Source organism: Schistocerca gregaria, chromosome 2 (assembly GCF_023897955.1).
Source record: "Schistocerca gregaria isolate iqSchGreg1 chromosome 2, iqSchGreg1.2, whole genome shotgun sequence".
Classification (NCBI taxonomy): domain Eukaryota; kingdom Metazoa; phylum Arthropoda; class Insecta; order Orthoptera; family Acrididae; genus Schistocerca; species Schistocerca gregaria.
The window spans coordinates 948,388,349-948,415,863 of record NC_064921.1 but is presented as its reverse complement, the minus strand read 5'-3'; the positions used below and the strand labels follow the sequence as shown (position 1 = coordinate 948,415,863).

General features: G+C 41.8%; 1 protein-coding gene across 6 annotated transcripts in view; it reads left to right on the top strand.

The window, feature by feature from the left end:
• LOC126335411 (regulator of chromosome condensation) overlaps positions 1–27,515 on the top strand; it is an 86,662-nt gene that overhangs the window by 23,784 nt on the left and 35,363 nt on the right. For all 6 annotated transcript variants that reach the window (XM_049998680.1, XM_049998682.1, XM_049998679.1 and 3 more), the window contains 2 exons: positions 14,881–15,080; positions 26,940–27,119. In XM_049998680.1, the coding sequence (XP_049854637.1) occupies positions 14,881–15,080; positions 26,940–27,119 (380 nt within the window). The remainder of the gene's footprint in view (positions 1–14,880; positions 15,081–26,939; positions 27,120–27,515) is intronic.

Here is a 27,515-nt window from a genome sequence, read left to right as displayed (position 1 = left end):
TACACGCAATTCAAAAATTTAGAAAAATATTTCCAACCCATGTTAAACAAAAATTAGTCCAAACACTAGTCTTGCCTAATCTTTACTACTGCGATGTAGTTAAACACGGCACAAATAGTGAAAATTCTAGATGCCTCAAGCTAGTGATGAATGCTTGCGTTAGATACGTTTGCAATATTCGGTTGTATGATCATATCAGTCCTTCATACTCCCAGCTAGGTTGGATAAGCCCACATAAGGCACACGATCTCCACACGATGTGCTTACTTCATCAATTTCTTAGCCACTGGTGCCCCCAATACTTATCTTCTCACATTAAACACCTCTCATCATTCCACAATCGCAATACCAGATCGGATACGTCTAGCATCTTGGCTGTACCTTTACATAACACAAAATCTTTCTCCGTTTCATTCTCCATCTCAGCCATACGACTATGGAACGCATTCCCCTGTGATCTGCGTCTTATCCAGAACTACTCAACATTCAAGAGGGAACTCAAAACTTGCATATTAGGGACGGTATAGCCACCATTGTTGTGCCCCTCCCATCTCTTTCTTTCTCCTCTCCATCACAACTTCGAGTTTTACCATTCTATTTCTCTTCCTCTAACCTATCTACCTCTTATATATCTCTTTCACCCCATTCTATCGTCTTATGTCTCTGCTCGATGAGAATAACTCACAAGCTGCAAGAATATAACGAGAAAATTCCCAACTAACAATGGAGCTGACATTCACAAAAGAAAAGTATGTTTACTTTCATATACATAGTCACTATTATTATTATTATTATTATTATTATCATCATCATCATCATTCTTGATTGTTATAATTATTTTTTATTGTTATAATTATCATTGTACTACTTTTATAATCTCTATTTTTTTCTTTAACATCAATACTGCATAATACGTTATATGTCCTTAATGTTATGTAGAAACTGTAACTCGTTCAATCTGAGTATGCCTGGTTAGGTGTAAGAGAGGGCCTGAAGGCCCTAATCTTGCCAGGTAAAATAAATGCATAAATAAATAAAATAAATATAAGTCTGATCCCATTGTCATTTGAGTTATCATGTAGACTGTATTTTTCAGTGCAAGACTGATAGGTGCATCTTTTCCTGTTTTTAGTGTTTACATCGCCAAAATTTACCTTACTGTCTCCTCCTGAATATTCATTGTATACTTTATGTAACTTGTCATAAAAAGCCCCCTCCCATTATTCACTCTTCTCTTTTGTCACAGTATTAGCACGGATGACTATAGCTGAATTTCCTTCTGAGTCTGCACAGTCATCGTGGTTTCACATGGAAGTATATAATAATGTGGTTTCTTTTTCTCTTCTTTTCAACAAAACCAGTATCAAACATGAGATCTTTCTTGCAGCTATAAAAAAAAATTGCCCCCCCCCCCTCTCTCTCTCTCTCTCTCTTTCTCTCTCTCTCTCTCTCTCTCTCTCTCTCTCCTGTACATCTACATTGCACTGGATGAATGCGGTCTGGGAATGTATTTCGACAGGTATATGGGAAAGATACAGGTTGTCAGGTGGAATGGACAGAGTGGGAAGAAGGGTGGGGAGCAGGATGGAGGGATGGGGAAGAGTGGACGACACCTCGGCAGAAGGCAGCAGGTACACAATGTAGGCATGCGAGAAAACTGGTGCATGGGACAGGAGTGACATGCACCAGAGCTGGTGTTTGTGCAGCACCGAATGGTGGTGATGTCAGTGATTAGGTTGCAAGGGGACATAACAACGGGGGAAGGAGAGACTTGGTGAATCAGCAGAGTTAGGGACCAGTAGGATTATATGTGAACAAAGGATATGTCACAAGGATAACTCAAATCTGCAAGGTTCAGAAAAGCTGTCGGTGGTGATATAGCCATTGAAATTGGACCTATTTTACTCAGGAATGTGCTCTGCCACTGGGTTGTCAACTCTGCTCTTAGCCACAGTTTAGCTGTGGCCATTCATTCACGTGGGTAGTTGGTTGGTGGTCATGCCCACATAAAATACTCAGTATTAATTGCAGCAGAGCTGGTATGTGGAATGGTTGCTTTCACAGGTGGCTCTGCTTCTTATAGGGCAGAATAAGCCTGTAAGTAGGTTGTGCTAAGTGGGCGGATAAGAGGGGTCTTGTGCCTCGGGTCTTCCTTCCACCTCTAGTCTTTCACAAGGATGTGATCCATGTGGCAAGAAGTTGGGAATGTGAGTGGCACAGGAATGGTCGTGGATATTGTGTAAGTTGGGAGAGCTAGCTAGGTGTGCCTCAGTTCGTGGCAGAATTGAATGGTGAGTTTCTGATTTCTGTACTATATACCAGATATATTATTAAAATAATAAGTTACCTGAAATGGAAACAACTGCATAAAAGTGATTTTAATGAACATAAACTGCATTTTCATTAGAAAGGTTGTAAACTATCTCTTTCCTGGCACAGATGATAAAAAAACGCAAAAATGCAATAGCTTAAACCATGTTACTTGAACTTCAGTGAAAGTCTTATTAGTGTGTGACTGCATCATGATATGACAATACATTCTGAGCCATTAGAAATTAAGCCATAATTCAGATGTGGGAGGTCAGTGTTCTTAATTTTAATACATGACAAAAGATTGCGGTTGGGCTGGTGGTAGGACTTACTTTTTTTTGGACATGCCTCATATATGAGAACACAACTGAGAACAATAGAATAAAAGCTACAAGAACAATTCTGTTATTATTGACCATTCCTTGCAATATTAACTACTAACGACTTGTTAAAGTGGGGAGTAGACAGCATGCACAGGCCGTGGCCTCCACCTTCTGGTGTCTGCTGCACATTTTGGCATTGCCCTGATTAAACAGAAGAGACTAGTACCTCTATTAAATTACTCTTTCCTGTAGTGGGAATCTGTCATATTGTGGTTTTCTACAGACACTGCAGCAAATAGATGTGAAAAATGCTGGAAGAGATCAAAAGATTGATTTGGTGTGTGCATACGTATTTTTGTACAATATGCACCATATGGCATTAAAAGTATTGAAAAAGTTGGCACTGTAGAAAGAAATTGACACCAGTCTGAATCATTTGAAGTAAATACACATTTATATAATATATACTACCATATAAATATTTTATGTAAAATAAAGTGTAATTGATGTACAGTGGAATCTTGCATAGTGAGCATAAATTGTTTCAGAATAGTACTCATTGTGTGATACACACGATAAGCAAAACTATTCATCCCATATGAATTATTGTAAAATATAGTAATGTGTTTCGTCCAGAAAAGGTACCAGAAGTTTTGTCGTACTCATTCCATTTATTCAAAGAAAATTATACATACAGTATTGTGTACTTTATTATTCACAATACATAACTAATTCTTTTTTACTAGGAACCTATCTATAGTCATTTATTTCTGTTGATGCTTCAACACTTGGCAAAAGTGCGACACAGCATTATTGTCAATTAAATTTGCAGTGCGGCTAGCCACTGCTTTATTGGGGTGATGATTTTTTAAATGTATGATGCAACCAATTCCCATGCTTTTGGCATGTCTCTTATTGTGCCAGAAGATTACTGCTTTGCTATTACTCCTCTCCACAACTTCTGCTGTGCAACACACTGCAACCCCAAAAGCTCTTCAGAGGTCATTTTTTGGCTGCCACGTTCCACAAGATCAATATCATTGTTATCCATTTCTAGTCCAATACTCTTGGCAAAAGGCACAATCTCGTTGACTACAGGCTCCACAGGTACTAATTCAAATGACTCAGAAACACATTTGACAATGCACTCTGGCTAGAGCATCTTCCTAGCAGAAGAGAGAGTTCTCTTGATAGCCCCTTCCCATGCCTTTTCGATCATCTTGACACAGGCAACAATGTTGAAGTGAAGTGATATTTCCAAAACTATATGAGAGTGAGATGGTAGCTTCAGTCAACTCAAACAATGCTCAAAGAGTGCTTCGGTGCAGAGCTTCTTAAAGTTAGAATTAATCTGATGGCCCTTAGGCTGGAGTAACTGAGTGGTGTTGGGAGGCAGAAATTGGATCTTGATGAGCTGAAATTCTTCAAAGAGGTGGTGTTGAATGTCTGGAGAATGGGCGGGAGCTTTGTCCACAACAAGCAATACCTGGAGTGGCAGATCCATCTTGAACATATATTTTTTCACCAAAGAACCACACACTTCATTGATCCAATCACAAAGAAGATCCCATGTCACCCAATCCTTGTTGTTGGATCTCCACATCACATTTAACATGCTCTTCTGGTCTTTACACTTTGTAAAGGCTCATGGAGTTTCTGAAAAACAAGCAGCAGAGTTTAATTTTCAAGTTGCCACTTGTATTGGTACAGAATAGCAGTGTGAGACAGTCTTTCATTGGCTTGAGACTGGGCAATGCTTTCTCCTCTGCTGTTATAAGCGTACGCTTCAGCATCTTTTTCCAGAATAGACCTGTCTTGTCACTACGAACATTTTGAAGTTTCTGATGATGATTACGGCTGCCTCTGTGTCGGAGCTGGCTTTGTCGCCATGCCTCACAACACTATGGATGCCGGTTCTTCTCTTAAACTTCTTGAACCATCCAAGGCTTCTCTTAAACACTTCTTCGTCCGATGAGGATCTAGGCGGCGTCTTAATTAGGTTGGCGAAAATCATTCTTGCATTCTCGCAAATGATGTTCTCGTTAAGTGTTGCCTTGAATTTATTTTCATTTATCCATATAAGAAGCAACTTTTTGCCATCATCCAGAATATGATACTGTTGTTTAGATACTCTTGTCACTCTATTTGAAGCATCTGTCTCCATAATCTTGTCTTTGTTCTTGAGGATAGTGCAAATAATTGATGTAGACTGATTGCATGTGCATTCTAAATCAGCAATGCTCACACCACGTTCATGATTTTCAGTGATTGTACATTTCATTTCTAAGGTCACGTTCTCTCACTTCTGGTTGTCTTCTTGTGGTTTTATCTTTGGGGACATTTCTACGAAGGATATTAAAATTTGCACACAAAAAAACACTGTGTGAATCCAAGTTAAGAAAAATGTGTGATCATAAACTGTGCTAAAGAGGGTAGCAGAAAGAACATTAAAGCGGAAAGGTCGGGGAATAGCGGAAAGGTCGGGGAAGAAGGCCAGTGTTCACTCTGTCTGCTTGCCGGGGGGTCTCATCCGAGATGTGGAGGAGGCCCTACCGGCGGCGATAGAGAGCACTGGGTGCACCCGACTGCAAATTGTTGCTCATGTCGGCACCAATGACTCTTGCCGTCTGGGTTCAGAGGTCATCCTCAGTTCGTACAGGCGGTTGGCGGAGTTGGTGAAGGTGGAAAGCCTCGCTCGCAGGGTGGAATCAGAGCTAACTATTTGTAGTATCGTTCCGAGAACTGATCGCGGTCCTCTGGTTTGGAGCCGAGTGGAAGGCTTAAACCAGAGGCTCAGACGATTCTCCGGAGAGCTGGGGTGCAAATTTCTCGACCTCCGCTATCGGGTGGAGAAATGTAGGGTCCCCCTGAATAGGTCAGGCGTGCACTACACGCCGGAAGCGGCTACGAGGGTAGCGGAGTACGTGTGGAGTGCACATGGGGTTTTTTTAGGTTAGAGAATTCCCTCCCTAGGCCCGACAAGACGCCTCCTGAGACGCGGCAAGGCAGGAGTAGGCAAAATGCAACAAGGAATAACAATATTAATGTGCTAATAGTAAACTGCAGGAGCGTCTATAGAAAGGTCCCAGAACTGCTCTCATTAAGAAACGGTCACAACGCCCAAATAGTACTAGGAACAGAAAGTTGGCTGAAACCAGACGTAAACAGTAATGAAATCCTAAACTCTGATTGGAATGTATACCGCAGAGATAGGCTGGACAGTGAAGGGGGAGGCGTGTTTATAGCGATAAGAAGTGCAATAGTATCGAAGGAAATTGACGGAGATTCGAATTGTGAAATGATTTGGGTGAAGGTCACGGTTAAAGCAGGCTCAGACATGGTAATTGGATGTCTCTATAGGCCCCCGGGCTCAGCAGCTGTTGTGGCTCAGCACCTGAAGAATAATTTGGAAAATATTTCGAGTAGATTTCCCCACCATGTTATAGTTCTGGGTGGAGATTTTAATTTGCTGGATATAGACTGGGAGACTCAAACGTTCATAACGGGTGGCAGGGACAAAGAATCCAGTGAAATATTTTTAAGTGCTTTATCTGAAAACTACCTTGAGCAGTTAAACAGAAAACCGACTCGTGGCGATAATATATTAGACCTTCTGGTGACAAACAGACCCGAACTATTTGAATCAGTTAATGCAGAACAGGGAATCAGCGATCATAAAGCGGTTACTGCGTCGATGATTTCAGCCGTAAATAGAAATATTAAAAAAGGTAGGAAGATTTTTCTGTTTAGCAAAAGTGACAAAAAGCAGATTACAGAGTACCTGACGGCTCAACACAAAAGTTTTGTCTCAAGTGCAGATAGTGTTGAGGATCAGTGGACAAAGTTCAAAACCATAGTACAATATACGTTAGATGAGTATGTGCCAAGCAAGATCGTAAGAGATGGAAAAGAGCCACCGTGGTACAACAACCGAGTTAGAAAACTGCTGCGGAAGCAAAGGGAACTTCACAGCAAACATAAACATAGCCAAAGCCTTGCAGACAAACAAAAATTACGCGAAGCGAAATGTAGTGTGAGGAGGGCTATGCGAGAGGCTTTCAATGAATTCGAAAGTAAAGTTCTATGTACTGACTTGGCAGAAAATCCTAAGAAATTTTGGTCCTATGTCAAATGTCCAGACACTCTGTGACCAAAATGGTACTGAAACAGAGGATGACAGACTAAAGGCCGAATTACTAAATGTCTTCTTCCAAAGCTGTTTCACAGAGGAAGACTGCACTGTGCTTCCTTCTCTAGATTGTCGCACAGTTGACAAAATGGTAGATATCGAAGTAGACGACAGAGGGATAGAGAAACAATTAAAATCGCTCAAAAGAGGAAAGGCCGCTGGTCCTGATGGGATACCAGTTCGATTTTACACAGAGTACGCGAAGGAACTTGCCCCCCTTCTTGCAGCGGTGTACCGTAGGTCTCTAGAAGAGCGAAGCGTTCCAAAGGATTGGAAAAGGGCACAGGTCATCCCCGTTCTCAAGAAGGGACATCGAACAGATGTGCAGAACTATAGACCTATATCTCTAACGTCGATCAGTTGTAGAATTTTGGAACACGTATTATGTTCGAGTATAATGTCTTTTCTGGAGACTAGAAATCTACTCTGTAGGAATCAGCATGGGTTTCGAAAAAGACGATCGTGTGAAACCCAGCTCGCGCTATTCGTCCACGAGACTCAGAGGGCCTTAGACACGGGTTCACAGGTAGATGCCGTGTTTCTTGACTTCCGCAAGGCGTTTGACACAGTTCCCCACAGTCGTTTAATGAACAAAGTAAGAGCATACGGACTATCAGATCAATTGTGTGATTGGATTGAGGAGTTCCTAGATAACGGAACGCAGCACGTCATTCTCAATGGAGAGAAGTCTTCCGAAGTAAGAGTGATTTCAGGTGTGCCGCAGGGGAGTGTCATAGGACCGTTGCTATTCACAATATACATAAATGACCTGGTGGATGACATCGGAAGTTCACTGAGGCTTTTTGCAGATGATGCTGTGTTGTATCAAGAGGTTGCAACAATGGAAAATTGTACTGAAATGCAGGAGGATCTGCAGCGAATTGACGCATGGTGCACGGAATGGCAATTGAATCTCAATGTAGCGAAGTGTAATGTGATGCGAATACATAGAAAGATAGGTCCCTTATCATTTAGCTACAAAATAGCAGGTCAGCAACTGGAAGCAGTTAATTCCATAAATTATCTGGGAGTACGCATTAGGAGTGATTTAAAATGGAATGATCATATAAAGTTGATCGTCGGTAAAGCAGATGCCAGACTGAGATTCATTGGGAGAATCCTAAGGAAATGCAATCCGACAACAAAGGAAGTAGGTTACAGTACGCTTGTTCGCCCAATGCTTGAATACTGCTCAGCAGTGTGGGATCTGCACCAGGTAGGGTTGATAGAAGAGATGTAGAAGATCCAACGGAGAGCAGCGCGCTTCGTTACAGGATCATTTAGTAATTGCGAAAGCGTTACGGAGATGATAGATAAACTCCAGTGGAAGACTCTGCAGGAGAGACGCTCAGTAGCTCGGTACGGGCTTTTGTTGAAGTTTCGAGAACATACCTTCACCGAAGAGTCAAGCAGTATATTGCTCCCTCCTACGTATATCTCGCGAAGAGACCATGAGGATAAAATCAGAGAGATTAGAGCCCACACAGAAGCATACCGACAATCCTTCTTTCCACGTACAATACGAGACTGGAATAGAAGGGAGAATCGATAGAGGTACTCAGGGTACCCTCTGCCACACACCGTCAGGTGGCTTGCGGAGTACGGATGTAGATGTAGATGTAGATGTAGAAACCCAGCCTGCAGTACATACTAAAGACATTGTTCAGATACTACTGCTAACAATGAAAGCTGTTCAGATTTTTGAAAGTTTCGCCTGTTGCAAACGAACAGCTGGTGACGTCAGATTATATCGTCGTCACTCATTATGCGAAACATTGCTAGTTAAATGAGTCAATTTTTTTTTTACGGTTTGTTTGTGAATTGCACTTTATGGGAGGTGGGAGGTGCTTGTTAAGCAAGGTTCCACTGTAGTATCATCTTTGGATTAACTTAGAGTAAACAGTTGTATATTATAAGTAGCCCAAAGCAGATAAGACGTGTTCCTAATTATTATCATTCTGGAGGATTGTTTTAAAAAAAGCCCAGGTTATCATTTCAGTTTGTTGACAAGACACACAAAAGCAACAGAATAAATGGTCTTTACCAAACCTCAGTTTTTACAGAAGGTTCTGAAGTTCAACTTAACCTCTGTAAATAAAAGTAACAGTTGGTCATCATTGGAGCTATTGCTCATGTTTGCAGTTCACTCGCAACAAACGCCATTCAAAAATTGGACTGCTGAGAGCTATTCACACTGTTTGAGTCTTCCGAAAAATCAGTTTGGTGCAGTACTAAATCCTTAAATTTAAAAAGTAATTATTCCTTCAAACAATCCTTTCTCTAACTTTAAATTTTATGAGAGATATTCAGAAATGAGTAAGAAGGATGCATATTTTGCAGAGAAAAATAAGATACGTTTTATTATTTAAAAAATATATATATTTTTAACCAGCAGAAAAAAGCTCCGATCAGAGCACAAAAAGGTGAATGTGCTCCTGTTTAAATGACTGACTGAGAAGAGGGATACCAGTGCCTTCATTCTACCTTGCTCGGCATCTTAAAAATGTTTCCAAAAATTTTGATGTGCAAACACATTCACACTTTTTTTAGGATGCAGCTTGCCTCTCACTCCCACAAGCACTCCTAACTGTAACTCGTGCACACCCACTGATCCATTGCTGTGGGAAGGGGAATTTCCCTCTCAGTGGTTGGAAGGTATTATTATTCCTGTCCTGGAACTGGGAAAGGAGCCACATACTTTAACTAACTACTGGCCAATCTATGATGAATGAGCTGTGTAAACTAACTACTGGCCAATCTCTGATGAATGAGCTGTGTAAACTATTGGAACGAATATTCAGCCACTGTCTTTAATGGTAGCTTGAAGCTGGAGGGCACATATCGACGATTCCCGCTTGCTGTTGACGGGGCTTCCTTACGAGTTGTCAACCCCCCTCCCACCCCCTCTGGCTTCTCTCAGCCCAAATGTTCACTACACAACTCGGCCAGAGGACACACAATATGTGTGCCCCAAGGTCGCCTGATCTCTTTTGGGCCCAGATCTCCAGATCTTGCAGAAGCCTGCTCTACCTCTGTGCCCTGTCCTCTTCAACTTATGAAAGAGAAAAGGAAGAAGAAGACAGGGGGCAAGCCCTCCTGGTACCCCCAGAGGTGCCACCTTCCACCTTGCATCCCTAAGTCTGACCTCTTATTTAGAGATGTCACCCCATCCTCGTTGGTGACCGATGGTGACCCTGCAAGAACCAATCACTCACACTAAACCTCTAGAAACATATAAGTTTAGCAAGTAAGTCCATAATGATAGTATAAGAGGCATATAGTATAACTGGCCATGTTTCCCAGTTTTGCAATAGTGATAATTAAGTCAGTCCGTCCTTGAACTGACATAGTGAGCTGCCATGTAGGATTTAATCCTAGTGTGTGTGTGCACGCGCCATAGCTTTATGTTCCCCTGGAGAGCCGCAGCAGTGCTGTTGGATTCTGGAAATGCATTACTACTATGTTTTACATAATGAAGTGGAAAGGTGTGTGTGTGTGTGTGTGTGTGTGTGTGTGTGTGTGTGTGTGTGTGTGTGTGTGTGTGTTTGTTGTTGTTGTTTTTTGTGCAAATAATTTTTACATGGGCACCATTATGGTGCGTTTAAGAAACACCATAAAATGATTGTTCACACTTATTATAAGCTAACTATTAATAGTAAGAGAGCACGGTCTACCACACGACTGTATCAAAAGGCATCCTATCGATGACTGCTAATTATGGTGCACAGCCTGTAACTTGAGTGTACATTTGGTAAAGTTTGTATAAGATCATACACCTTTGGTTATGCCGAAGTTATTTATTTATTAATTTCAGCATTTCATTTATTTATAAATTACTGGAAGATAGTATTGAAGATCCGTAGACTTCTCCTAATGTCCAAGTGAAAAAGAGGTAACTTTTGTTAGAAAGTATTTAGTAATAAGAATTACTTGATTTGTGCCAGAATAAGTGTACTTTCCCTACATACCTCTTTGCTGACATCTCAAGTGATTTCTGTATCGGCAAATCCCACTGGCTCTGAAGCCACTAGATGGCCAACTGCCTCAGCTAGCCAGTGTGGGAATGTACTGTTCACTCCGTACTCTGTACTTACTGCAGTGCTGATACATTCACTGTCTATATGTGAAATAGCAAAACTGGAAATAATGTATAATGCACCCTTGTCTGCAAATTAGGGGTACCTTACAACTCAGCAGTGTGCTTGGCTCCAGCTCTGTTGCCTCTCATTTGGATAACTGCTCCAGGCTTATTCAATGGAACTGTAATCTCTCTCTCTCTCTCTCTCTCTCTCTCTCTCTCTCTCTCTCTCTCTCTCTCCCCCCCTATCCTCTACCCCTCCTCACCCCTTCCCCACCCCTCCTTCCTTCCTTAAACTGGTCGCCACACAATAACCTTTTTGGTAGTGACCACTTCCTGCTGGTTCTCCAGTTTCTTCTTGTTTCCCGATGGCCATGTTGCCCCACATAAGCTTAGATCATGTTGATTGGCATCTGTGCACCTCCCAGGTTGTGTTTACATACACCACCTTTGTCAGATTGTATTGATGAAGTCGTCTATAATCTGCCCGAGAAGATAATCCGCACTGTCAGGATTGCCTTTCCCCGTTTGACAGGCCCCATTCGCAGTCAGCCAATTCCAGGGCAGAGTATGGCCATTGTCATTGCTATCCACGATTATTGTCGCACCTTGCGACATCTCAAGCAGCATCCATCCTCTGCCAGTCTTATTATCTTTAAACATCTTCATGCCAAAGCCCATTACTTAATCGAACTGAGGCAAGCGAGTGTGTTGGGTACACTTTGTTACCTCTCTAGTTTGTTGTCTCCCTTTGTCATGAGTGTGGGCTAGCACCCTCCGAGGTTGTCAGTGGCAGTCTTCCATTTCAGTCGTTTCCCTCCCAGGTGGCCTTGTACAGATCCACCAGTTCTTGTAGGATACCTAGTGAACCATTTTGTGGTGATGTCAGCATCAGCTTCCTATCCAGCTCCCTTCCTCCTCGGGAAACAGCGGGCTGAAGCTTCTCACTTATGTTTTACCCCTTTCAGACAGCCGTACAATGAACCTTTCACTGAACGGAAGCTTCTTCTGGCCCTCTCTTCTTCCTGTGATTCAGTTCCTGGCATTGATTCCATCCATAACCAATTCTTCAGCACCCACTCTTCCACAATGACAGTGTGTCCTCCAGGTGTTTATTTGCAAAGGCATTTTTCCCTCTCAGTGTAGAGACAGTTTTGAGATCCCTATCCTGAAGCATGGCAAGGATCTATCATCCCTTGATAGTTACTGGCCAATCAGCCTGACCAATGTACCCTGCAAGTTACTAGAATTGATGATGGCTCGTTGGCTCAGTTGGGTGCTTGAGTGTTGGGACCATATATCTCCTTACCAGTGCGGCTGTCAGGAAGAACGCTCACTGATTAATCAACTGCTTCAATTTTGAAAACACAGTTCAGCAGGTCTTTTCTGAGTACCACCGTCATCTCGGTTTTCTTTGATCTCCATAAGGCGTATGACACAGTTTGGTGCTATTTGCTTCTGATACTGACAGCTCTAAATCTGCCAATCATGTGGTATATGTCTTCTGTTGGCACAGAACGCTATCTCTCGCCTGCCATTTGTGGATTGTTTACTGCAGAATGGATGGGCATCTACCGGCCACTTTGCTTCATTAAATGGTCCTCAGTCGGCCAAGTTTTGTTATGTATGGACTCAGTGAGTGCCTTACAGGCTATCGTCACTCGGAGTTTTTCCATCTGTCCCTTGGTCTCTGCCAACCTTCTGGCTGAACATGGTGTAGCTGTTTGTTCTGTTGATTTCAGTTGGGTTCCTGCCCAGTTAGGTATCACCAATAATGAATAATGCACTTGCTGATTGTCTGTCTTTGTTTTGGGGGGGGGGGGGGGAGGGGGGCGGCCACATTATCTCCCTCACCCCCACCCCCCTCCATGACCTTTCCAGGAGCAGATTTGCAGCTTTACATCAAATCTATTTTTGCTCAATCATGGGTCAACTCTTTGGAGGCAACAGCCCCACCATCCATCATGTGGTATTCTTCCCTTTGCCTCTTCTGATGGGAATTTACCATCCTCTGCTGTCTTGATATTGGCTATACTAGGTTGACCCATGGTGTTTTATTCTGCAATGAGCTGCCCCCTTTGTAATTGGTTGGTCCCCTCACAGTGACCCACATTTTGCTAGACTGCCCCTGTCTTTTGGCGCTTCGCACCAAATATGCCTTCTCACATTACTTGTCTCGGGTGTTAGCAGATGACCCTTGCAAGGTTACATCAGTCCTCAGTTTTCTTTGTCAAAGTGATTTGTTCTGTCAGGTTTAAGTCCATGAATTTTCTTTTGGAATTTGAGTCCCTCAGTTAGCATAAGTGTTGGTTATGAAGGCCTTGAACTTGCCTCCATACTGGCCAGGTTCTCCTTGCCTTTTTCCCTATATTTTATCTGGTGTGTTGTGCAGTTTTATTTCCCCTTTTCTTTTGTCTTCTTCCCCTACAGTTGTCGTAATAATGGTATGATATGGATGTCGGGACGTGGTGGTGGTGGTGGTGGTGGTGGTGGTGGTGGTGGTGGTGGTGCCCCACTGCATGTAGAGTTTCTGGAGCACCCCTCCTCTCCCACCATTTCCACCCGACTCCCTCCTGTTCTTTCCTCTTTCTGCTGCCCTGATGTTCCTTTTCCCCTCTTTGTGTGGCTGCCACCCCTTCCCCTTGACTGGACTGGACTGTGCTGTTCGTTGTTCCTTCCTTGATTTCTGCTGTCCTTGATCATGGGCCCAATGACCTCACTGTCTGGTCCCCTCACTCTCTCCACTCTCTCCCCTCTCCCCATTTAACCATCCAACCACACGCTTTTACCCTCCAGAATTCCATATTTAATTATCCCTACAGCAGTAACAGTGATAAAGGTGCATTAGTCAGACATTGAACTTGTATTTCAGGGGTGCTTGGAACACAGTGTTTTTACTGCAGACCTGGTGTCTGTTAACAGAACCCTATGTTTTATTAAACAGATCTCCCTTACCTGCATTTTAATGTGGACTGAGTCAATGAACTGTCTTCAGGCAATTGACCAATGTTCTTGTCACATTGTGATATTTGCTACTCAAGATCTCCTCTTTGAACTCAGTCATACTACCTTCTTAGCTGTCTTTGTCACAAGTCATGTGGGTATTCCAGAGAATGAACTGAGCAGTCATTTGAGTAGAGAAGCCATTACTCGCCCAACATGCACTGTCCCAGGCACAGATTTGTGGGTGTAGATACAACCTCTGCTTATTAGGACATGTAACATCTAGTGGGCCACTGCTGCATTCTCTAATAAACTCTCCACTGTCAAGGAGATTATGGCTGCATAGAATCCACTATCCTGTCATCTCTGCCTCCTCCAGGAATTCAGAGTCTTTATTTTTTGTTTGAAAGAATGTAGTCTTAATATTGTTACTGTTTATGTGCAGTAATTTTAGGCAATTCTTTGAATGCTAAATCACGTCCCAGCACGCCAATAACTTCTGCACATAAAAAAAGTTTGAATTAAAAATTAATGTCAGATTTGTACAGTATCCTACTACAATGACTTTTTTCAACCCAAGTGTTTTGCAGACTGATGGTTAGTATCTTAGGTAGTTAATGTTTATACTTGATGGTAAAAAAAATAAATTGCACTGATATCTAGCAACTTTGTTTAAAGACTGGGCAGAAAATAAGCTAGTTAAACAGTATTAAATGACTGAGGACCTTCAGTGATAAGTCCCATAGTGCTCAGAGCCAAACAGTATTAAATAGAAATTTATAGTAATATTTGTGGCAATTTATATATTGAACAGTGACATGGATTAATTTATTTTTAAATACCTTTGTTATATAGAATTATAAGATTTTGTAATGACATTCAATTATGAAAGCTAAATGTTATGTGGGACATATATGCAGTGACCCAATTTAGTACACAGCCCTGATTTGAAACCTAACTATTAGAGCTGATGTAACTGTCCATCTTCATACAAACAAAATAATAACTTTCCTTAAAAGATAAATCATTTGTTGCAGTACTCCTTCCAAGTCCAGAATCCCTTGATGATAAGGAGACTGGCCTTGTATTCACATTTGGCCAGGGTGATGTTGGCCAACTGGGCCTTGGGGAGGATGTCCTTGAACGAACTAATCCAGCTATTGTAAAAAATCTTGAAAATGTAGTGGATATTTGTGCAGGTGGTATGCACACAGTTTGTCTCACGAAGACTGGAGAGGTAAGACACACATGACCTTGCACTGTAAGATAATCATTTATTTATTGACAAATGTGGATTACTGTTTTTACAAAAATAAGAAGAAACCAGCGTGAGTTATTTTTAGTACAGCAAATAATGCCACTCATGTTATATATATTAAAATGCATCTTTATTAAATCATTTTTTCTTTCCTTGTGTTAGTGGTTTCATAAAAGTCAACTCTCTTACATCTTCTTCCTTTCGGTGAATGCCAAACTCTTGAGGTAGTCTTAGTTTTTGTCACTAAAGAGCGATCTTCCTTCTGTGTGATCAAGTGCAGGAGACTACATTATGTTTTGAGTCTAGTCTATTTCCAGCAGTCTTCCTCTATACATCTAAGACTCCACATGCCTGTACATCTTTTATTCTGTCTTTTCATTTCCACCTAAGACTTTCAATGGATATCCAGCAATTAATTGAGAAAATTACAGTTTTGTTAGTGGTGGGCACAATAAGATAGCTTGTGAACCTTTACTAAATGTCTTCTCTGAAAACTACCTACAATAAATATTTAAAATCGCACTCAGGATGGAAATATATTGGATCTAATGGCAACAAATAGACCTAATCTCTTTGAGGATGTCCACATAGAAGCTGGTGTCAGTGACCATGACACGGTCGTGGCAACTATGATTACTAAAGTACAAAGGACAACTAAAAAACCAGAAAGCTTACATATGTTCATTAAACTAGATAAAAATCTGTAGTGTCCTCGTATCTCAGTGAGGAACATTGAACTTCAGCGCTGGGAAGGACCATGTGGAGGAACTAAGGCTCAGTTTAAAAGAATGGTTGATGAAGCACTGGATAGATACATACCCAGCAGAACAGTTCGTAATGGGAGGGAGCCTCCATGGTATACAGTCACTGTAAAGAAACTTTTAAAAAAATAGACTACTGCGTAATAGGAAAGGGCAATGCGTGATGCCTTCAGTGACTACCATAGCAGAATATTGTCAGATGATCTTCCAGAAAACCCAAAGAAATTTGCTTCATACATAAAGGCTGTTAGTGGCACCAAAGTTAGTGTCCAGTCCCTAGCAAATGAAATTAAGGGTAGCAAAGTAAAAGCTGAAATGCTTAACTGCATTTTCAAATGCTCCTTCGCAAAGGAAAACCCAAGAGAATTGCCCCAATTTAAACCACGCAGCACTGTAAAGGTGAATGAAATAGGTATTAGTGTTGGTGGTTTAGGGAAACAGCTGAAGTCGTTAAACTGAACAAAGGTCCAGGGCCCGATGGAATCCCTATCAGATTCTATACTGATTTTGTGGCTGAATTAGCCCCTCTGTTGACTATAATCTGTTGTAGAGACCTCAACCAAAAAGCTGAGCCCAGTAGTTGGAAGGAAGCACAGATCACACCTGTAAATGATGTTTTTCACAAAATTATTCAGTGGTTCCCAGCAAATGGACTCTTTAAATTTTGATAAAACACAGTATATACAGTTCCGTAATGGCACAACTCCAGTAATAAATATAGACTTTGAACAGAAGTCTGTAGCTAAGGTAGAATTTTCAAAATTTTTAGGCGTGTCCAGTGATGAGAGGTTAAACTGGAAGCAACACATTGATGGTCTGCTGAAACGTCTGACTTCAGCTACGTATACTATTAGGGTTATTGCAAATTTTGGTGATCTCAGTAAATTAGCTTACTATGCCTACTTTCATTCACTGCTTTCGTATGGCATCATATTCTGGGGTAATTCTTCATTGAGTAGAAAAGTATTCATTGCTCAAAAACGTGTAATCAGAATAATTGCTGGAGCCCACCTACGGTCATCCTGCGGACATCTATTTAAGGATCTAGCGATCCTCACAGTATATATATTCACTTATGAAATTTGTTGTTAATAATCCAGCCCAGTTCAAAAGTAATAGCAGTGTGCATAGCTATAACACCAGGAGAAAGGATGATCTTCACTATGCGGGGTTAAATCTGACTCAGGCACAGAAAGCGGTAAATTATGCTGCCACAAAAGTCTTTGGTCACCTACCAAACAGCATCAAAAGCCTGACAGATAGCCAACTAACATTTAAAAATAAATTAAAAGAATTTCTAGATGACAACTCCTACTAGTTGGCTGAATTTTTAAATATAAATTAAGGGGGACAAAAAAAAAATTAAACATTAGTGTCATGCGATATTTTGTGTAATGTAATATCTTGTACAGACATCTTTTATTAACCTGACATGTTCCACATCATTACAAAGTGTAATATTCATTATCTATAGAAAAAGTATTAATCTAATCCAATCTAACCTACAAGAAGGGTAACAGAAGTGATTCACAGAAGTACCATCTAATATCCCTGACAGAGATTTGTAGAATCTTAGAACATATTCAGAGCTCAAACATAATAAGGTATCTTGAAAGAATGACCATCTCAATGCCAACCAGCATGGATTTAGAAAAAAATCGATCATGTGAAACCCACTTTCGTCACATGACACACTGAAAGCTTTGATCAGGGCAACCAGGTAGATGCAGTATTTCTTGATTTCTGAAAAGCATTTGACCCAGCACCGCACCTAAACTTATTGTCAAAAGGATGATCGTACGGGGTTCAAGTGAAATTTGTAATGGAATTGATGACTTTTTGGTTGGGAGAACATAGCATGTGATCTTGGGTGGAGAGTCATTGTTAGATGTAGAAGTAACTTTGTGTGTGCCCCAGGGAAGTGGTTGGTTTATTTTCTGTTCATATTGTATATTAATGATCTTGCAGACAATATTAATAGTAAAATCGGGCTTTTTTTTCAGATGATGTAGTTATAAATAAAGTACTATCTGAAAGAAGATGCATAAATATTCAGCCAGATCTTGATAAGATTTCAAAGTGGCGCAAAGGTTGGCCGCTTGCTTTAAATATTCATAAGAGTAAAATAGTGCACTTCACAAAACGAAAAAACATAGTACCCTATGACTATAATGTCAATGAGTCACTGTTTTAATTGGCGAACGCATGCAAATACCTGGGTGTAGCACTTTGTAAGCATTTGAAATGTAATTATCACATAGGTTCTGTCGTGAGTCAAGCAGGTGGTAGACTTTGGTTTATTGGTAGAATATGGGGCAGTGCAATCAGTCTACAAAGGATATTGCTTACAAATCACTCATGCGACCAGTTTTAGAATGTTGCCAAAGTGTGTGAGACCCGTACAATATATGACTAACAGGGATGTTGAAAATGTACCGATAGACAACACAAAGGGTCACAGGTTTGTGTAGTCCATGGGATAGTGTCACAGAGATACTGAAGGACTGAACTGGAAGACTCTTGAAGAGAGACGTGAACTAAAACGAAAAAGTCTAACAAAGTTTCAAGAACCGGCTTTAAATTATTACTCTAGCAATATAGTAAAACCCCCTATGTGTCATTCGCATATGGATCATGAGGATAAACTTAGAATAATTACTGCATGCACAGAGGCATTCAGATGACCATTCTTCCCACGCTCCATATGTGAATGGAACAGGCAGAAACCCTAATAAATGGTACAATGGGACGTAGCCTCTGCTATACACCTCACAGGGGTTTGCAGACTGTAGATGTAGATGTCTTCTAGTGTCATGAGTCTTCTACTGTCTGGTGCCATGCCCACAGCACTCTTTAGCCATAGTTTGTTTTTTGTACTAGTCACAGTGTAGCACATTCTAGGATTTTCTTCTCAAGGAACCCTACAGTATTTTGCTGCCAATACAAATTCAGTTAGGAGAAACATTAGTACCCTGGATTTGCTGTGTCTAATTAGTCATTAGTTTTTTCTGAGGACTTTTCTCTCAAAACTGAGGATTTTTTAGTTCCCAGTTCCTTTCATTACAAACTCAATGACCATAAGGAAATATAGGGAGTATTAGGGTGTTGGGGAACCTCATCTTGAGCTCTCGTGACACACTGAAAGGTTAGTTAAATTTTTGAGAGCATTGTTGTTGTTGTTGTTGTTGTTGTTGTTGTTGTTGCGGTCTTCAGCCCTGAGACTGGTTTGATGCAGCTCTCTATGCTACTCTATCCTGTGCAAGCTTCTTCATCTCCCAGTACCTACTGCAACCTACATCCTTCTGAATCTGCTTAGTGTATTCATCTCTTGGTCCCCCTCTACGATTTTTACCCTCCACGCTGCCCTCCAATACCAGATTGGTGATCCGTTGATGCCTCAGAACATGTCCTACCAACCGATCCCTTCTTCTGGTCAAGTTGTGCCTCAAACTTCTCTTCTCCCCAATCCTATTCAATACTTCCTCATTAGTTATGTGATCTACCCATCTAATCTTCAGTATTCTTCTGTAGCACCACATTTCGAAAGCTTCTATTCTCTTCTTGTCCAAACTATTTATCGTCCATGTTTCACTTCCATACATGGCTACACTCCATACAAATACTTTCAGAAACAACTTCCTGATACATAAATCTATATTCGATGTTAACAAATTTCTCTTCTTCATAAACGCTTTTCTTGCCATTGCTAGTCTACATTTTATATCCTCTCTACTTCGACCATCATCAGTTATTTTGCTCCCCAAATAGCAAAACTTCTTTACTCACTGAAATGTGTCATTTCCTAATCTAATTCCCTCAGCATCACCCGATTTAATTTGACTACATTCCATTATACTCGTTTTGCTTTTGTTGATGTTCATCTTATATCCTCCTTTCAAGACACTGTCCATTCCGTTCAACTGCTCTTCCAAGTCCTTTGCTGTCTCTGACAGAATTACAATGTCATCGGCGAACCTCAAAGTTTTTATTTCTTCTCCGTGGATTTTAATACCTACTCCGAATTTTTCTTTTGTTTCCTTTACTGCTTGCTCAATATACAGATTGAATATCATCGGGGAGAGGCTACAACCCTGTCTCACTCCCTTCCCAACCACTGCTTCCCTTTCATGTCCCTCGACTCTTACAACTGCCATCTGGTTTCTGTACAAATTGTAAATAGCCTTTCACTCCCTGTATTTTACCCCTGCCACCTTTAGAATTTGAAAGAGAGTGCTCCAGTCAACATTGTCAAAAGCTTTCTCTAAGTCTACAAATGCTAGAAACATAGATTTTCCTTTCCTTAATCTTTCTTCTAAGATAAGTCGTAAGGTCAGTATTGCCTCACCTGTTCCAGTGTTCTACGGAATCCAAACTGATCTTCCCTGAGTCCGACTTCTACCAGTTTTTCCATTCGTCTGTAAAGAATTGTTGTTAGTATTTTGCAGCTGTGGCTTATTAAACTGATTGTTCGGTAATTTTCACATCTGTCAACACTTGCTTTCTTTAGGATTGGAATTATTATATTCTTCTTGAAGTCTGAGGATATTTCGCCTGTTTCATACATCTTGCTCACCAGATGGTAGAGTTTTGTCAGGACTGGCTCTCCCAAGGCCGTCAGTAGGTCCAATGGAATGTTGTCTACTCGGGGGGGGGGGGGGGGGGTTGGCCTTGTTTCAACTCAGGTCTTTCAGTGCTCTATCAAACTCTTCACTCAATATCATATCTCCCATTTCGTCTTCATCTACATCCTCTTCCATTTCCATAATATTGTCCTCAAGTGCATCGCCCATGTATAGACCCTCTATATACTCCTTCCACCTTTCTGCTTTCCCTTCTTTGCTTAGAACTGGGTTTCCATCTGAGCTCTTGATGTTCATACAAGTGGTTCTCTTTTCTCCAAAGGTCTCTTTAATTTTCCTGTAAGCAGTATCTATCTTGCCCCTAGTGAGATAAGCCTCTACATCCTTACATTTGTCCTCTAGCCATCCCTGCTTAGCCATTTTGCACTTCCTGTCGATCTCCTTTTTGAGACGTTTGTATTCCTTTTTGCCTGCTTCATTTACTGCATTTTTATATTTTCTCCTTTCATCAATTAAATTCAATATTTCTTCTGTTACCCAAGGATTTCTAGCAGCCCTCGTCTTTTTACCTACTTGATCCTCTGCTGCCTTCACTACTTCATCCCTCAAATCTACCCATTCTTCTTCTACTGTATTTCTTTCCTCCATTCCTGTCAATTGTTCCCTTATGCTCTCCCTGAAACTCTGTACAACCTCTGGTTCTTTCAGTTTATCCAGGTCCCACTCCTTAATTTCCCACATTTTTGCAGTTTCTTCAGTTTTAATCTACAATTCATAACCAATAGATTGTGGTCAGAGTCCACATCTGCCCCTGGAAATGTCTTACAATTTAAAACCTGGTTCCTAAATCTCTGTCTTACCATTGTATAATCTATCTGACACCTTTTCGTATCTCCAGGGTTCTTCCATGTATACAATCTTCTTTCATGATTATTGAACCAAGTTTTAGCTATGATTAAGTTGTGCTCTGTGCAAAATTCTACCAGGCGGCATCCTCTTTCATTTCTTAGCCCCAATCCATATTCACCTACTATGTTTCCTTCTCTCCCTTTTCCTACACTCGAATTCCAGTCACCCATGACTTAAATTTTCGTCTCCCTTCACTATCTGAATATTTTTTTTTATTTCATCATACATTTCTTCAATTTCTTCGTCATCTGCAGAGCTAGTTGGCATATAAACTTGTACTACTGTAGTAGGTGTGGGCTTTGTGTCTATCTTGGCCACAATAATGCATTCACTATGCTGTTTGTAGTAGCTTACCCGCATTCCTATTTTCCTATTCGTTATTAAACCAACTCCTGCATTACTCCTATTTGATTTTGTGTTTATAACCCTGTAGTCACCTGACCAGATGTCTTGTTCCTCCTGCCACCGAACTTCACTAATTCCAACTATATCTAACTTTAACCTGTCCATTTCCCTTTTTAAATTTTCTAACCTACCTGCCCGACTAAGGCATCTGACATTCCATGCTCCGATTTGTAGAACGCCATTTTTCTTTCTCCTGGTAACGACATCCTCTTGAGTAGTCCCCGCCCGGAGATCTGAATGGGGGACTATTTTACCTCCAGAATATTTTACCCTAGAGGACGCCATAATCATTTAATCATACAGTAAAGCTGCATGCCCTCGGGAAAAATTACTGCCGTAGTTTCCCTTTGCTTTTAGCCGTTCACAATACCAGCGCAGCAAAGCCGTTTTTGTTATTGTTACAAGGTAAGATCAGTCAATCATCCAGGCTGTTGCCCTTGCAACTACTGAAAAGGCTGGTGCCCCTCTTCAGGAACCACGCGTTTGTCTGGCCTCTCAACAGATACCCCTCTGTTGTGGTTGCACCTACGGTACGGCCATCTGTATCGCTGAGGCACGCAAGCCTCCCCACCAACGGCAAGGTCCATGGATCATAGGGGGGTTTGAAAGCATATTACTGACCTGGTTTTAATCTCTGTTTTACTTAGTGTTGTTCTTGTGAATATGGTCCCCAGATATTCATATTCCACTTGTATACCTTGCATTCCTTGTTCTTTCGTCGCCATGTACTCGTTTTTAGAATTTTTGACTTAAATCTCAGAATTATCTAGCATTGCTTATAGATTTCCTGTAACATATCAACCTCCCGCGATGGGTTCATGGTCCTTTTGAGGCGAGCATGACGCCAGCAGCAAGCCAGAAGATTCGGAATTAAACAGTTTATTAAATACATAATGTGTACTAGAACAGGAGGAAATACTTCTACCGAAACAAAACCGTTATTTTTTGTGCAACGCTGTGATCATTTCATCCCATCCTGTTGCACAATGGACCCAAAATGGGGAAACAACTGTCTTTGTTCATATGATTGGCCAGAAATACAAGAATATAAATAGACCTGTCGTATACTGAGGCAAGGAAAAAATTTGAATGCATTCAGTAAATATGATGACAATTTTGCAAAAGTTGAAACCGCATCACCATCGTACTCAACTTTTTTTAAATGAAATCTGCTACTGCCCTCCTCTTCCATGGTTCCTGAGGCATCATCTTTGGGAATCATTCCCTGCAACCAGCTGGAGAAACAATGTCCTCCTTTGGGCTCTGCCAGTGACAAGGGTCCCTCAGAAACCCTGTTCCCAGAAATCCATAGATCATAGGCTCAACACCAACCAGTAGCTGTGGGTCCCAGGACTGCTGATCTTCCTCACTTCCTACATCTGCAGAGGATAGCTCCTGACAAGAATCTCGAACCACTTTCTCCCACTTGGGGATTTCAGTGTGCGTCATTCTGTCTAGGGAAGTATGATTTCGTCTGATAGGGGCCTTCTGATTGATAAGCTTCTCTCCGATGTTGATCTGTCTCTCCTCAGTGACGATAATCTTACCCACTTCAGTCCCGTCCATGGCACCTGTCTGGGTTTTGATCTTGCGATATCTTCCCCCAGTCTTATGACTTCACTTGAGTGGTTGCTATGTTAAGATTTTTGTGACAGTGGCAACTTTCTAAGGCACTGTCTCTTCCTTATCACTGCCCAATGGAACAGTTTCCGCATTTTCGAATAGCCAGCTGGCAACTGTTTGCCTCTGCTGTCATCTTCACCACTCTGTCAGATAATGTTGACAGGGTTCTAAGCAGCATGTGAGGAAGTCACCTGTGCCACCTGAACTGCTATACCTCTATCTTCCCAACTTCTTGCCACCAGCTGATGCCATGGCGGACCAAAGACATTGCAACAGCCATTCAGAATCGTCAGAGAGTACTGCAGCATCTTAAGTGACCTCTCTCACAGACGACCCCCCCCCCCCCCCCCTCCTTAATTTTATGCAACTTTGAGGCAAAGCTCTCTATATAATTAAATGCAGTAAGAAGGGGTGCATGCTGGTTCATCCCAGATTTGGACCAAACATGGTGGCCTTGTGGGCCTCTTAAGGTTAGTAAGTGTCCCATGTCCTTTGCCCCAAGGTTGGCTTTGTACTGTCGTTTCTTGCTGTTTGACATCGTTGGTGTACCCTTCTTAAATGGCTAGCTCTTGAACACGCAATCCACAAGTTGAAGAAACCTACCTATCCACCACATCTCCCCTCCCCCACCCTCCTTCCTCCCCTCACAGGCGAATTATATAACTAACAGTGACAAGGAACTGCTTGAGGGTTTTGCCTTGTTACGCGATGTGGCCAATGCATTGATTCGATTCATACTCAAATGATCCAACGTTTTAATGTTACTTAGAGGCACTCTCTTCTGAGTGTGTTAAATGTGTTTGGTTGTAAAAGGTCTTCTCTTAGCAATAGTGAGACAGTACCATCATCCATATTCTTAAACCAGGCAAAAACCATTGCTGGAAACATCTACCGCCCCGTTATCCTCACCAATGTGCTTTACAAACTGCTTGAAAGGATAGCTGCCTGCTGATCATGCTGGGCCCTTGAATCTTGGTGCCTTTTGTTCCCTAGTCACTTTGGTTTCCAGGAGGGACAATCAACAATCAACCAAAGGGTTAGACTGGAATTGGCAATCCATAAACAACCTTTGGTGCAGGGTTGAGGTGGTTGAGACAACACCTGACCCTACCTCATTGCCAGCTGTCTTTGCCATCCTCCTTATACTCTGTTTTAATTGCTTTTAGAAGCAGTTTGCTCTTTTCTGCCACACCCTTGTCTCTGCTTTAGAGGTGTGGTTCTGTTGAATAGTGGGTGCTGTTCCTCTCTTTAAAGCTGTGGCTATAATAGCTTGGACAGGGATAGGTGTGCAAGGGATGGTTCCCAACACGTGCTGACCCCCAGGGCGTGTGGGTCTGATATGGCCTCACTCACAAGCAGTCTTGATTATTTCTCTCACCTAATTTTATTATTAAGGGCCAGCAGATGTCTGTTACGTTTATAGCTTTCTCACTTTAATCATCACAAAAAACCCATGCGTGAGTAATGTGCTCCTGCTGGAACAAGGGGCCAAGTGGAAGCACTGTTGACAGTACAGAACGACTTTATTTAACTCTAATATATGATGTGTCGCGGCTCAGTGAGACATACACTTCTCTCTGTTGTCCCTCGCCTTTGCTGATGTTTGGGCAGTAACTTCCACCCTGGATGCTGAGCTGGTGCACTGTGACACTGACAACAGACCCATGGTAGACCAGTTGCCTATAGTGGCCATATCCATTGTCACGCTACTTCCCTCGGTGATGTGGACCCATGACGGTCCCTTGTTCCTCACATGTCAATGTGGTGGCACGTGGAGATGGTTTTGTGTGAGGTATGACTTGCTGCCTTATGGCAGGGGTTGTGGTCTCTGTGATGAGAAGTCCTGCTGGAAATTCAAACTTATTTATGTCTCTGTCATTCATTTGTTTTACTAAAATTTAGGACCTAGTCATGTTACCCATAGCAAGAGACTTTCCCTGTGTGGAGACATTGACCCTTACTATGTGGTTACTACTTCTGCATGATGCTGTTTACTGTTGTGCTCAGCTGTCCTCACCTTACTGTCTAATGTCTATTATTGTGACCCACATGTAGCCACACTGATGGCTACCAGCTCGTGGCAGGTACTGCTGTGCTCTATGCTGGCTTTCTCACAATGTCATATTACTTTTGCATGAGACTTATTACTTTCACTCAAAAACTGGGTAGTGACACTTTACGTACACAAGACATTCTTTACCCTTTGTCCTTAATTGGGTTGGCAGGGGTTATGACACTGTGGTTTTTCTCTTACCAAAGATAAGCACTGAGAGATGCCTCATCTGCTCTGTCATCAGTATTATCTTGAATGCCTCTCTTTTACCACTCATATTTACTTCCATTATTTTATCACATTTCTAGAACATTTCGTTACTCCAGAGGATCTTGACATTTTAATCTCCCTCTCCCCCTCCCTCTCCCCCTCCCTCTCCCCCTCCCTCTCCCCCTCCCTCTCCCCCTCCCTCTCCCCCTCCCTCTCCCCCTCCCTCTCCCCCTCCCTCTCCCCCTCCCTCTCCCCCTCCCTCTCCCCCTCCCTCTCCCCCTCCCTCTCCCCCTCCCTCTCCCCCTCCCTCTCCCCCTCCCTCTCCCCCTCCCTCTCCCCCTCCCCCTCCCCCTCCCCCTCCCCCTCCCCCTCCCCCTCCCCCTCCCCCTCCCCCTCCCCCTCCCCCTCCCTCTCCCTCTCCCCCTCCCTCCCACACACACACATATAAACCTCCCCCCCACCTTAACTCCCCCTCTGCCTGTCCCCTCCTGCCACACCCATCCTCTGCCCCTCCCTCTCTTCCCTAAACATTTTAAAATCTCTCGATATTAATGATAAAACCTATGTTCTGGACGTATTTCTTGTTTGTCTCAGTGCAGTGGCCCTGGAGATTTAAGGTGTTTGCTGTATTTTCTCCTGTGCCCAGGCCTCTAATATCTTACTTTAGTTTCTGTAATTCCATTTGTTTCAACTCTCTTGTTAATTAATGATGGATTGGAGGGGAGAGGGGGGTTTGTTAGAGAGAGGTGGGAATGGTGCAGTGACCAGTACAAGCTTATAAAATTGTGGAGTTATTTCCCAGGGCGAGGGATAAGTAACTGAGAAGAAGTAATAGGAAGCTGCGACAAGCAGTCACTTCTCAGAAAGCTCAAATATTAGTCCAAATTATCTAACATTTTTTTTTATTTCCACGCAACTGATTATCAACTAATATTGTGTTGATGAGCAGTTATGTCTAAAGGAAGGACCAAAAAGAACTTGCTGCACTCACTCATTTTTCCCAGCCTAAAATCCACGAAGCAGAAGAAATTTCACTTTGTTTTGTGATTTTTGTCTTGATATAGTTGCTGACAGAATATCCGAGTGTGAACTGCTGATTATTGTTTATCTAAAAAACAATATTTCAGCAACAGATCCTTGCACGATCATAAGGTAGTGGTGATAGGATCAGTTACCGAAATGTCATATCTTTTGATTACCAACAGCTAGCTGTATGTCTGTGAATTTTTTGTCATTTTTTTTACTTTTGGTTTCCTTTAACTCTTTGTGGATTAAACTAATTTACTCTTTTTTTTAGGTTATCACATTTGGTTGTAATGATGAAGGTGCATTAGGCCGGGACACAAGCAATGGTAACTCAGAAACAGAACCAGGAAAAGTGGAGATTGACGGTACTGTTGTTCAGATAACAGCAGGAGATTCTCACACAGCTGCTCTGACAGAGAAGGGGCAAGTTTTTGCCTGGGGATCATTTAGAGTATGTATAAAGATTATTTTTAACTAATCCATTTAATCCCAAATATGTTATAATTGTAACACAAAATTTCCTGAAAAATTGTATTAATATCTTTCTTTTGACCTTTGCTTCAGATGAGTGTATAGGTTTCAGTATCTCCTTGTAGTCAACAGAAAATGAGGCTCAGAGCTCATTATTGTGTGTTGTAGTGATACATCCCACTCCTTGAGAGGTATCAAGTCCTTAAACACAAATGTCAGAGAAGAAAGTGGGCAGTGCATAAGAAAGAGCTCCATGAAATCTAAGACCATGAAATGTCAAAGATAATAAATGTATTGTAATTGTTATTTATCAAGTTAAATATCAGATCTTGTATGTAATTAGTACAGAGGCAGTATAAGAGTTGGTAGCTGTCCT